The following is a 13,425-nucleotide window of genomic DNA, read 5'->3' as shown; positions in this document are numbered from 1 at the left end:
TAGAGGTGCACATTTGATTTCTAGTTATATCATGTTTTTGAAGGTTCGAAGAGTCTTGAAGTTGAGCCTGGAACATTATATATTCATTTTTTGAATATATAAGATTTTTTTCTTTAGGGGGAAAACAAAAACTAAAACTAAAAAAATAAAAATAAATAAATAAAATTGCCCCTCTAGGAGTGTTAAAATTGGCAACTAGAGCCAAACTCTATGTGGGTCACCTTATTTATGGCAGTTGATATTTTTCCTAGATTCCTCTTGTTGGGAGGTGTAGGATTGATCTAAAGATCATCTGATTCTGACAAGTAATTATGGAGATATGAATTTATTTGTATTTACTTGACAAATTGTCAAGGTTGGTCAGCAACTAAATGTGTGGCACACATGCCCACAGGGCTTTGGATTGACGGTGAATGGGTGCACTGTTAAGGCACTCCTTGTGATAGGTCACTGGTTCAAATCCCCCGTGGGTGCTTACCTACCAAAAATAAAAATAAAAATGTGTGGCACACATGCCCAGCAAATCATATAAGTACAAGTGAGGTTGAGTCATTATAAACTCATCTGAATCACTCATCTTCTCTCTCTCCTACGCATTAGATGAGCATCTCTCTCATACACGTGTGGTTGAAGAAGGAAGACGTTGATTTCTGGTTAGGGCAACGTTGACTTGGGTTGACCTAGCTGCATGTGGGTTGATTGGATAGCGTTGACCAGCGTGGAGGCCTTCTTGACTGCGGATTGGGTTGGGCAGCCTCTCCTAGGCTAGCCGCAGTTCTGTTCAGCACTTTTGACCAGGTTTGACCACTCCTTTGACCAGCGTTGACTGTCAAGGAGTTGTTGCAGGTTTGACCAGACTTTGACCAAATGTTGACTGTTGTTTGACTGAGGTTTGTGGACTATTTTTTGGGCTGTTGAAGATCGATGTTGAAGACCGAGATCTTCAAGTTGACTAAAAGTCAATCCGGGGCTATTTTGACCAAGTTTGACTTCGCTGATTTAGGGTTTGGCTATTATAAAATTATAGAATTCTGAATTGTATTATTTTTCTCTGCTAAACTATTGAAGATTAAAGAAGAATTGATCAAAGGGTTTCCGCGCATTAGTGTTCGTCCCTGGCTAGCCGCCTTGTGTCTCTTGTCTTGGCTTGTTTTCTGTCAATCGTTTAATGTTCTATCTGCACTTTACTTTATGTTTATGTGATTGCTAAACAGTGGCTAATAAAAAGATTTGAAGTAAACTGCTCTAAGCATAGAACATACCATAATTTAACATGGTATCAGAGCTGAGGTGAAGACAAAGCCCAAGCAAGAGCAAGAGCTAGAGCAATCACTGAAGGCTATTGAAGCAATCTTAAAGAAGTCATGGGGTCCTCAGCACACTTCCCTGCTAAAGACAAACTCCATGAGAAGTCTGACTATCATGGATGGAAGATGTCTCTTGATCTGACATTAGAAGAGCAAGAAGTGTTGGACCATGTGAGAGGCAGAATTGTTGAGCCTCCATCAAATGCATCTGCTGCTGCAAGGAACAAGTGGACCAGGAGAGAAGTCAAAGCAAAGAAGATCATCCAGGACTCTATCGACAAGTGCCTGGTGGCTTATGTTTCCGAGCTGACCACCTCCAAGGAAATCTACGATAGACTAGTGAGTTTATTTAAAGTTAATGATGCAAATCAAGTTTTGTTCCTTAGAAATAAGTTGAAGGAAATTAAGAAGGGCAAAGATGAGAGTATGCAAGCATATTTCTTAAGGATCACCGAGATCAAAAATGATCTCCTATCTATTGGGGAAGTAGTTCCTGACAAGGAAATGACTATCACAACTCTCGGAGGGCTGCCACCTTAATGGTATATATTCAGGACTACTCTTCTCAACAATAATGTAATTCCTAGACTTGAGGAATTGATGGCAAGATGCATTCAAGAAGAAACAAAGATGGAAGAGCAAGAAATGCCCACACTTAGAGGTCTTTTCTTCTCATGCTAAAAGAAGAAACTATTATGGGGCTAAATCCAAAGGAAAGGCCGGACCGAAAGGTGGAAGAAAAGGATGATGTTACAATTGCAACAAAATGGGCCACTATGCGAGGGAACGCCCTGATAAAAAGGACTCACACCATGACGATGATCAAAATCACTCTCAAGGCAATCGAGGAATGGCAGGTCCAATAGTAGAGGTAAAAGGAATGCTAAAATTCAAGGAAGAGGTCAACCCTTCAAGAAGGCAAGAAACTCCAGGTATGAATCTAACGTTGTTAACAAAAGCAAGATGAATATTATCTACCAGCGGCCCTCTCTACTACTGCTCCCCCGGACTCGCTGGGAGATTGGCTTATTGATAGTGGTGCCTCAAGGCACTTCACTGGTTACAAAGAAGCTCTCTCTAATCTGATAGAGAAGGAGACCAATCTGGAAATTGTTCTTGGGGACAACTCAAAATATCCCATGAAGGGCGTAGGGAATGTCACTCTTCAATTCAATCAGGGAAATACAATTCATTTACAAGAAGTCCTATATGTACCTGATCTCAAAAAGAACCTGGTGTCCATTTTGGCAATGGAAGACAAAGGCTACAAGGTGGCCTTCATCGATGGCAAGGTACGTGTATGGAAAAAGAACTTTAAAGATGCTTTCACTCTTGGGTTTCAAGTTGATTCATTATATCAGGTCTAGGGAAGTTCTCTGGGTGTCATGTCTTGTGTCACATCTCTTCAGTCCAAACTATGGCATCGGAGGTTTGCTCACCTTCATTATAAAGCTCTACCCAATGTGAGAAAAATGGTGACCGGGATACCCAAGTTCAAATTAGAGCAAGAAGGTGTATGTCCGGGATGTGCCGAAGGAAAGCTCAAAAGGGGACCATTCCCCTCAAGCTAAAGCAAGACCTCCGATATATTGCAGTTGGTTCACTCAAACATCTCTGGTATGATGCCTATGAACTCCTTGGGAGGATATTTATATTACCTCTTACAGATGATTATTCTCGCAAGACTTGGATATACTTCTTGAAAAAGAAGGATGAAGTGTTCTCTTGGTTTCGTCACTTCAAAGCCTACATCAAGAATCAAACCGAAAAGAAGATCAAGACCTTAAGCACTGATAATGGGACTAAGTATGAATCCAATGAGTTCCATGACTTTTGCAGAGAGGCTGGCATTAAGAGGGAGACTACAACACCATATACTCCTGAGCAAAATGGTGTGGCGGAAAGGAAGAATCGTACAATTGTGGAAGTTGTCTGTGCTATGCTCCATGATCAAAGACTTCCGAAGTTTCTATGGGCCGAAGCTGCGAAAACCGTCGTGTATGTGCAAAACCGATGCCCTCATCAAGCATTGGGTTTCCAAGACTCCCGAAGAGATGTTCACTGGTAAGAAACCCGACGTATCTCATTTTAGAATTTTTGGAAGTCCTGTATATTTTCATGTGCTGAAGGAGAAAAGGAATAAATTGGGTGCATCTGGAAAAAAAGGAATCTTCGTGGGCTATAGTGAAAATACTAAGGGCTACAGAATCTGTGTGGCTGGTCAAAGGGAAGTCGAGACCAGCCATGAAGTCACCTTTGACGAAGATATGGCTCTTAGCAAAGTTGACAATCTTCCTACTCTAAGGGGATCTAAAGAAGCTAACACCAAGGAACCAAAGGAAAAGGAAGATGAGACGATGCCCGATGTGGAAGAACCTATGGATCCTATTGATCCCCCTCCACAAGAACCTTCCTCTTCTAGGAAGAGGCGTTCATGGCTGAAGGGGACACTTGATGATGTTGAAGGACACGTTGCACCCAAGGAAACTTTCCAGGAAAGTAAGAAACCGACCAAGTATCGGGGATACTTGACCATCATCAGCACGATCATCCAAAATGAGCCTTCATCATTTGCAAAAGTTGTCAAGCATCAAGTTTGGAAGGATGTTATGACTGAGGAATATGAGTCCATCATGAAAAACAATGTCTGGGATGTGGTCCCCAGACCCCAGGACAAAGTCGTTGTCACTTCGAAATGGCTTTACAAGATAAAGCATGGAGCTGATGGAAGTGTTGAAAAGTACAAGGCTCGTTTTGTCGCTCGTGGCTTCTCTCAGAAGGAAGGTATAGACTATGACGAGATATTTGCACCTGTTGCCCGATATACCACCATTCGCTCGATCATAGCCCTTGCTACTTCGCAAGGATGGAACCTACATCAGATGGATGTCAAGACCGCATTCTTGCATGGTTCAATCAAAGAGGAAGTCTATGTGGAGCAACCCGAAGGATTTGAGATTCATGATCGGGAATCTCATGTGTGCAAGTTGAAGAAATCCCTCTATGGGCTGAAGCAAGCACCCCGAGCGTGGTATGAGAGGATCGATAGCTACTTGATGAAGCTGGGATTCACTAGGAGTGAATCCAACCCTAACCTTTACTTTAAGGTTGAAGATGACAAACCTCTCATACTAGTGTTGTATGTTGACGACCTCTTTTTGACAGGTGCAGACCCTCTCATTCTCAAATGTAAGAGGGAGTTGGCTTCCGAGTTCGAGATGAAGGACCTAAGATTGATGCACTATTTCCTAGGACTGGAAGTCTAGCAGAAACCAGGGGAGATTTTCCTATCTCAAGGAAAATGTAGTGAAGATATTGGAGAGATTTAGTATGGTAGACTGCAAGCCCGTGACTACCCCGATGGAGCTTGACTTCAAGAAGTTAAGCAGTAGTGCTGCCGAACCTGTTTTACAAAATGCTACCGAGTATTGTCAACTCATCGGAGCATTGATGTTCTTGGTGAACTCCCATCCGGATATATGTTTTGCAGTCAACATATGGTTGAGGCTCACCACACATATTGGATTGGTGCCAAGAATCTATTGAGATATCTTCGTGGCACAATCACTCATGGGTTGAGATACACTGCCGGAAATGTGAGGCTACACGGATATACCGATGTTGATTGGCTAGGCAGTGTGGTGGACCGAAAGAGCACTTCCGAGTGTTGTTTCTCTTTGGGATCTGCCTCGATATCCTGGATGAGCAGGAAGCAGAAGTCGGTGGCTTTGAGCACCGTCGAGGCAAAGTACATTGCTGCTAGTATGGCCTCTTGTGAGGCGGTCTGGTTATGAAAGTTCTTCAATGAGCAGTTTGGATTTACATTGGATACTACCATGATCCTATGTGACAACCAGAGCGGGATTCGTTTATCAAAGAATCCCATATTTCATGATCCCTCCAAGCATATCGATATCAGGTACCACTATATCCGGGATATGGTGCAGCGGGGAGCAATAAGGCTCCAACATATCGGTACAGATGAGCAAGTCGCCGACATTTTGACGAAGCCCCTAGGAAAGGTCAAATTCTTGACTTTCCGAGAACGACTTGGTGTCATTGAGAGACCCTCTTATGAGGGTCGTGTATGATGCATACATTGAGCTCTGGGAGCTCCAGGGGGACGCAGGGTACTTCTTGGAGCGACATGCGACCACAAGGCGACTCACCCTCCCCTGGTGGTGCGCTATGTACAGGGTGAAAGGTTCAACCTTCCCCTATGACACCCCATGGCGACTGTGGGACAAGATGATTAGTTCTCCTGTGGGCCAGGATGATTAGTTCTCCTATGGCGACTGTTGGACAGGATGATTCGTTCTCCTGTGGACAGGATGATTAGTTTTCCTATCGAGGCATCCTACCCATGCACTGTGGGACTCATGGGAGTACCTCTCATCTGATCAATGAGTAGGGAAATGGGATTAGGGACCATTAGTAGTACTATCGATGGACGCATCGTTGTATCCACCGTACTCCCTATGCTAGGATGACCTCCATTGATCTGGGATCAGTGAGAGTGGTATGACACACTCTGAGATTGACTTCGGGTCAGTGGAGGATGGTATGATACATCCTCGATCATTTCTTCTTCATAGTTCAGCAGAGCAGAGCAAAGCCAAGCAGTGTAAGGCAGTGCATTTGATGGCAGGGATAGTACCGACGGTCAAACGGATTAGTAGATGGAGTTCTCCCTAGTTGAGAGGGAGTGTTAAAATTGGCAACTAGGGCCAAACTCCATGTGGGTCACCCTATTTATGGCAGCAGATATTTTTCTAGGTTCCTCTTGTCGAGAGGTGTAGGATTGATCTAAAGATCATCCGATTCCGACAAGTAATTATGGAAAAATGAATTTATTTGTATTTACTTGACAAATTGTCAAGGTTGGCCAGCAACTAAATGTGTGGCACACATGCCTAGCGAATCATATAAGTACAAGTGAGGTTGAGTCATTATGAACTCATCTGATCACTCATATTCTCTCTCTCCTACGCATTAGATGAGCATCTCTCTCACACGTGTGGTTGAAGAAGGAAGACGCTGATTTCTGGTTAGGGCAGCGTTGACTTGGGTTGACCTAGCTACAAGTGGGCTGATTGGATAGCGTTGACCAGCATGGAGGCCTTCTTGACTACGGATTGGGTTGGGCAGCCTCTCCTAGGCTAGCCGCAGTTCTGTTCAGCACTTTTGACCAGGTTTGACCACTCCTTTGACCAGCGTTGACTGTCAAGGAGCTGCCACAGGTTTGACCAAACTTTGACCAGATGTTGGTTACTGTTTGACTGAGGTTTGTGGATTGTTTTGGGCTGCTGAAGATAGTTGTTGAAGACCGAGTTCTTCAAGTTGACTAGAAGTCAATCCGGGGCTGTTTTGACCAAGTTTGACTTTGCTGATTTAGGGTTTGCTGCTGCTGTTATAAAATTACAGAATTCTGAATTGTACTATTTCTCTCTGCTGAACTATTGAAGATTAAAGAAGAATTGATCAAAGGGTTTCCCCGCATTGGGGTTTGTCCTTGGCTAGCCGCCACATCATGTGTCTCTTGTCTTGCTTGTTTTCTATCGATCGTTTAATGTTCTATCTGCACTTTACTTTATGTTTATGTGATTGTTAAATAGTGGCTAATAAAAAGATTTGAACTGCTCTAAGCATAGAACATACCATAATTTAACAAGGAGCTATCCCCCATTCATCCATATCCCAAAAAACAGACTTCTTGTATTTTATTTCCACACCCTTATGGATAAATACCATAATTTGTACCATGAACAAGCATTAAAACATTGTCTATAGGAAAAAACTTGTCCTCATAATTAATTGAATTATTTATAATATATCTATGATTTTTTTGTATTTGTGATGCTACATAAGTGATTTGGTAAGTTTGGCTATATGCTGTGTAGTATCAATTATTTTCATAGAAGGTAGTAGTATGATATCATGAGTGGTTACATTTCCCGATTCAATGATACAGATTGAAGCTTCTCGAATTCCATAGAAACCACTTCTAAGTACAACTCCTTTTAGATTCATCAAAAAGTCATGTAAAGATTTTTTAATACATGTTATCATGGAATATTCATGTTTTCTGTTCTTCAATTTAAGGCAACTGATAGATGTTCCTTCTACTTCTTCAAGTAAAGTTGTTCGCATTGTGATACCAATTGTATGTCCTCAACCATTGTGAAGTGGGGATAGAGAAAAACAGTCCTAATGAAGATGTTTATTGTATGCTCTGGATTCAATGCACTTTGAGCATAGTCTCTAAATAGAGACTGAGATTTCATCCTGAATCAGATGAAGATTATTTTATATGATCATTAAATCATTTATTTCTCTTGAAATTCATTCAATTCTTATACACATATATTTTGGGAGGTCTACATCCATTATGCGGTATAGGGGTTACATCACATACAAAATTTGATATATGCCACTTCTACAAATGGTTTGTAATGTTCTATTTCTCCACCGAACAAGGCTGCTTATCATAGCTCCAATTCATTCCATGCCCTGATCCATTAAATGTAAAAATAGCATTTTCTGCTGCTGTCTAAACAGCAATAGTGTACCTCTCCTTGTGCCTTTGCTTCCACAAGCACTGGCCGAAGACTCAATATGTCCGTTAAGTAAGGACTGGTCGTCACACACCCCTTTTAATAATTGGTTAGTAATTGGCACTTCGTCAAAGGAAGTTTATTCAAGTTTCCTATACTTGATGTATCTCACTGAATCTTCCCTATTTGCACCCTTGAGTGCAATATATATCAACAAATTTACATATTTTGTGTCTAATTGTTTGTATTTACAGTGATATACATGAATATATATTTTTAAATTGAAATTTGAGCATTTTATATATCGATTGTTTGGCAGAATCATCCATCAAATGAAAGGCCAAGTCCAAACCAAATCATCATTTGAGGCCTATTTACTCAGTCTAAAAGTTGGGTCTGGTTCCAATAACTTTGATTAATACTTGGAGAAAAAAACTGTGAAGAAGTTGTGGGAAAAGGGCGGCCATCAACCATCAATTTATTAATCATTCAGGAATTTTTAAGTCTTTCTTGGCTCCCCGACCCACTAGACTGCCAAAAAAGAAAAAGTAAAGCCAAGGATGAAGCAAAACACTATCTTTCAGAGCTGTTCAAATTTTAGTGATTCATTATCTGCTACTCCTGTTAGACAGCCTAGAAAAATGGATGTGGTAAATATGTAGCCTGCTCAATTTGGTGCACATAGCAGAGCCTCAATGCAAAAAGCTTCAAAATCTCAGTAGACAGCAATGAAAAGTAAGAAAGACAAAAATATTCTTACGATAAACTCTTTTGCCAAATATTTCTATTCTCCAACAAGTGCCCATTCAGTATTTTTGTAGTGAAGATGAAGAAGATCATCTGATACTAATGATTATTAGAATTTAGGACCACAACAAATCCAAAATCAGGGCAAGTTCCACAGCCTAGACTTTACATCGATAAATGTTGTTGAGTGAGACTAAATTGTCATCAAGAGCAAACTGTGATTGACATCCTATAAAACCAGGATCAAGGAACAGGACAAGCCCAAGGGGATACTCGAGATAGTCAATCTTTGGATGAGTATGAAATAATGTCCTTCGGAATTACAAATGTTCTTGCACTTTCACATTTTGTAAAGAACACCTTACACTCTTGAACAGACTAGTCAGCGTGGGTCTATTTGGATGGTTTTCTAATATAGCTCAATATACATAGGAGCAAATGCTACAGCAAAACATATCGGTTTTGTGCTGAGTTCAGTAAGTATAATTTTAAATTTATAAAAAAATGAGTAGAATGCGTCACTTTAAAAATAAAAGGAGTGAAGCAATACTCCACGGTCTAAACAGCAAACCCTGAGCTAACTGAATGTTTGTAGAATAAGATACGTTTTCTTGATTCTTCATTCATCGTGTCTATCTGATTTGATAAGGAACAAACCTTCTAATAGATAGATTTAGCTGAGGACGGTTTTAGAAAGTTATTATAGCCTGTACCCACTTTTGGCATGCCTGATCCATCGGCAATTCACACTAGGTAAAGTTGATAGACACAACTTAAACAGCAGTCCAGAAAAAAATTGATTCATCAACGAAGAGCTACTGCCTTTTAAAGCGTGAATTGGATGAAAACCACAGAAAATGGCCAGATATGAGATAATAATGTGTTCAACTTTGCATGAGGCGTCGTATGGCTGGCAGCAAGGCTAGAAACCCAACTAATCATGATAGTCTTCAGTAACCGATGCTTGATGCATCGAGAACCAAAGAAAAAAATGAGGAATGATGAAGCAGATACATCAGATAGAATGCAGTGTTGAACAAGTGATAGAAAGGCTGATGTAGGCAATGCGTTGCCCGGAATGAGTTATTACGCAATCACAGAAGTTGTACAAATTAAAAAGTAACTCAACTGATGCATTAAAAGATGAATATATCAAACACTACAATATATTTTGTACTTCTGCACTTTCACTTTATGGGATAGTTATAGAATTCAGTTGAATCGGCCTTTCTAGCACGAAATTTGGTACGACTTGAATTTGACCAAAATTCGAATTCCATACAGGTCGTAGGATAACTGGCACACAAAGCACCCCGCCTTCTCGGCAACTGAAAACTGCAATCTTAGGAATTTCCCACACCGTCCCTGAATCGACCCCCAACCCTAGAATTTCAACCTGAGAAATGGATTTAGTAAATTCAGCATTTGATCATTTGCCGGATTGCGGGAAGTCGCCAGAAATGGGCCGATTTGTGTGCCAGTTATCAACTTGTCACACTCCTTCGAGACAGTCAACATATCATTAACCATGCCAAATCAAATTCATACCGTCCAAATCACCGCCAGATTCAGCTGTGATTCAATTCGAAACAGAAAAACCTAAATCTGAATATGAGATGAATGCGCAGTTTCGAATCACGAGGAGCTTACCAGAAGCGAGATGTGCAGACCAAAACTGCCCAGTTGTTAGTGTGCATTGTCCCCGCAGGACCGAACGTTGAGAAATCTCCATTTGTTTGGCTGTAGACTGCCCCAATTAGCCATGATAATACAAATAACTGGGCAAACCTCATTTTCGTATTTCCTCAACTCGCCATTTCCAACGCCTGTGAATTTTCGCTGCTTAAAATATATGATTTAGAAGTACGAGTGCGGGCAAACTTTCATTTCAAATGTTTCTCGGTGTCGTTGTGGTTTTTATTGCCTTGCTGGTTTTGAAAACAGAGCATAGAGAAATCGACCAATATCCGGTGGAAGTTTTCTGTAATGGTAAACTCTGATTGATGTTTTGATGATTTGGACATAGGTGATTTAGTAAAAAGAGTACCGTTCTATTCTGTGTGGATTGTGGATTAAAAGCACAGTTTTATTATGCATGATGTGTGGATTGGGGCAATTTTGATTTGTTATTTTTTTTATTTCAATTAATCTGTATCAAGATTTATTGTAAATACTAATTTAATATGAGCTTAGAGGGTTTATAATTTTTTATAAGTATTTTTTTTTTTACAAACAGGAGACATTTTAACTATTTTGTATAGTTATTTAATTTTTTATTTTTAAAATTTTTATTTAGACTGACATCATACTGGGTTGTAGAATGAGCTGGTGGATTCAATAAAAAATTGTTTGTATTTTATATAAGAAATTTTTTCAAATTTTTTATTATCATTTAATTGTTTTTATTAAAGTTTTAAAATAGTTTTAAAATATATTAAAGAGAATATTTAAAACTAAAAATAAATAAAATTTTATATTTAAATTTTATGATTGGTTAAATGTATTGACAAGTATTTAAGTGCGGCTTTATCTTCCAACCATGAAATGGAAGGCAAATTATTTTTCAAACTTGACACATAGTATTTTGCTAAGATGAAAGTTTTCACCTGATTCTAGCTCAATGGATGTCTTCCCAACACCTTTGATTGCATAATTGTTACTATCTCAAAGATCTACCTTTTGAGATAATCTCTTTTCCATTGGACTTGTGAGATTATCACGATCTCCTGTCATGTGCCTTGAGGCACCATTATTTGCTAGCAACAAGTCTTCACTATCTGCAACAAAATCATTAAGAGAAGAAAAATAGAAGAAATCATTATTACCTATATTTTCATTCTTAGGCTTCCTTGGAAGTTTATCCGTGTATGTTGTAGTAGCATATTGTTTTCCCTTTCTCTTTTTATCATTTGATCTTTTAGAAAAATCACTTCTATAATGACAAAAAGTGTGACAATGATAGAATTGGACCTTTGACATATTATTCTTCTTTTGAGGAGTAGGTCTTCTTCCTTAAGATCTTCTACCTTCATTTCTTCTTTGGAATCTAATTTTCTTTCTTCCTCAAGCCTTCTTGAAACGTGTTGCATATGCTTGAGAGCCATCTTCTTCAGATATCTGAATCTTTCCTTTTGAAATGAGACTAGATTCTTCTTGAGTACAAGCAATCCTTAGTTTTTCAAACTTTGGAGGTTCTTTTCTGGTGCATATAACTAATGCAAATGAGTCTCGTGAATCTACTAGACCATTAAGTGTTGTCACTAGTTCTCTTTCAAAAATGACTTCATCAATTAATTGAAGTTGATCTCTTAATTGAGAAATACTCATGAAATATGAGGCTGTGGTTTCATTTCTTGTCATTCGAACATCACAAGGGTAATTTTCCAAACTGATTGCTTGACCAATGTTGTTGATATTGTATAATCCAATTAGGGAATCATACATTTTCTTTGAAGATTCAAGACTTTCAACATAAGGAATCAAATGATCTTTAATAAAGTTTACAATGGTGCTCATAGTTGTGATTCCATCCTTCTCATTTTTTCTTTTTCCTTCAATATCAGAAGGTTCAATGACCTTGACTTTCATATAACCAAGAGATCATTATTTGCCATAATAAGGTCGATCCTAGTTTTCCAAGCCCTTAAATTTGAAGCTCCTTCAAGCTTGTTTTTTGACTTCATAAAGGAATCCATGGATGTAGGCAAATAATCAGAAGTGATATTCCAAGCCTCTCCTCTAAAGCTCTTCCAATGTGATCTCAATGTTCAAGCCATGTTGATTTTTCAAGTGAAATATATGAAAACACACTTTTTTGAAACACTGATACTTAATTCTAATGATGTATATCTTCTTTTAACAATTCGAGTTTATCATTAAGCAATTACACTTCAGAAATACAACCATAAAAGCACGAGGACAATAGAGATCACAATGCACAAAGAGAACACAATATTTACCCTAGGAAAACCCACTTGGGGGTAAACCTAGCCACCTTTTCCTTAGAGAAATTATTTAGTTCAATAAGAGATACATGTAATGTAACTTGTCAATTATGAGATCAAATTGACCAACAAGCTACAGTCAAACCTGGTCAAAGCAACCCTCTAGTCAAGTCAAGTCAAGTCAAACTTCTGCCCTTCAATTTTGGCCCCCTCATATCTGCCTAGGTCTAATTTTGACCCACCTAGAATATGATGACTAAAAATTGTCTTGAAATTCACAAGTGCAAGGTCAAGAGAGAGAGAGATAGAGATAGATGCTAGAGATAATTCGTCCTTTTTTTCCTTCTTTATCCTTTTTCTCCTCTGCTTGGATTCCCTTAAATTTTCTTGTCTTGTGTGTGGTCAAATGATGCTTTAAGGAGGAGGTTGAATGCTCTTTATATAATGATCTACCTAGCCGAATGGATGTGTCTCTTTACTAGGGTCGACTTGACAAGTTTGGAGCCAAAAATTCAAAATTCAATTTTCAAAATTTTCTCTTTTGAATCCAACATGAAGAACATGTCTTATAATAATTCTTCCAAGGGATAATCAATGAAAATGACATGAAGAACATGTGTTACAATTAAATTATGCATTTCAAGGGATAAAATATAAATTATGAAGACTGATCATTGTTACAAAATTCAACATACCATAATACCACTAAGATATTTGCTAATTTTTAGATCATCAACAGACCCACTGAGTATCTTAGCTATCAATAGGAAGAGAAAAGGGGACAACGGACATCCCTGACGAAGGCCCCACTTAGTCGAGAAAAAAGTGGAGTCAAAGCCATAAATAAGAACAACAAAGGAGAACGTGGATATA

The 13,425-nt window shown here is 39.0% G+C and overlaps 1 protein-coding gene across 1 annotated transcript in view; it reads right to left on the bottom strand.

Annotated features, from left to right (window-relative positions):
• The window catches only part of LOC149144492 (uncharacterized), a 219,237-nt gene extending 208,567 nt beyond the window's left edge, over positions 1-10,670 (bottom strand). The window contains exon 1 of the mRNA XM_089448782.1: positions 10,259-10,670. Within this exon, the coding sequence (XP_089304908.1) occupies positions 10,259-10,401 (143 nt within the window). The 5' untranslated portion in view covers positions 10,402-10,670. The remainder of the gene's footprint in view (positions 1-10,258) is intronic.
• Between the last annotated feature and the right edge of the window lie 2,755 nt (positions 10,671-13,425).

The sequence above is a fragment of the Pinus tabuliformis genome, chromosome X (assembly GCF_031772625.1).
Source record: "Pinus tabuliformis cultivar Carrire ecotype Pingquan chromosome X, CPIR1, whole genome shotgun sequence".
NCBI lineage: Eukaryota > Viridiplantae > Streptophyta > Pinopsida > Pinales > Pinaceae > Pinus > Pinus tabuliformis.
Note: the sequence above shows the minus strand (reverse complement) of the source record. Positions and strands in the feature narration are given on the sequence as shown.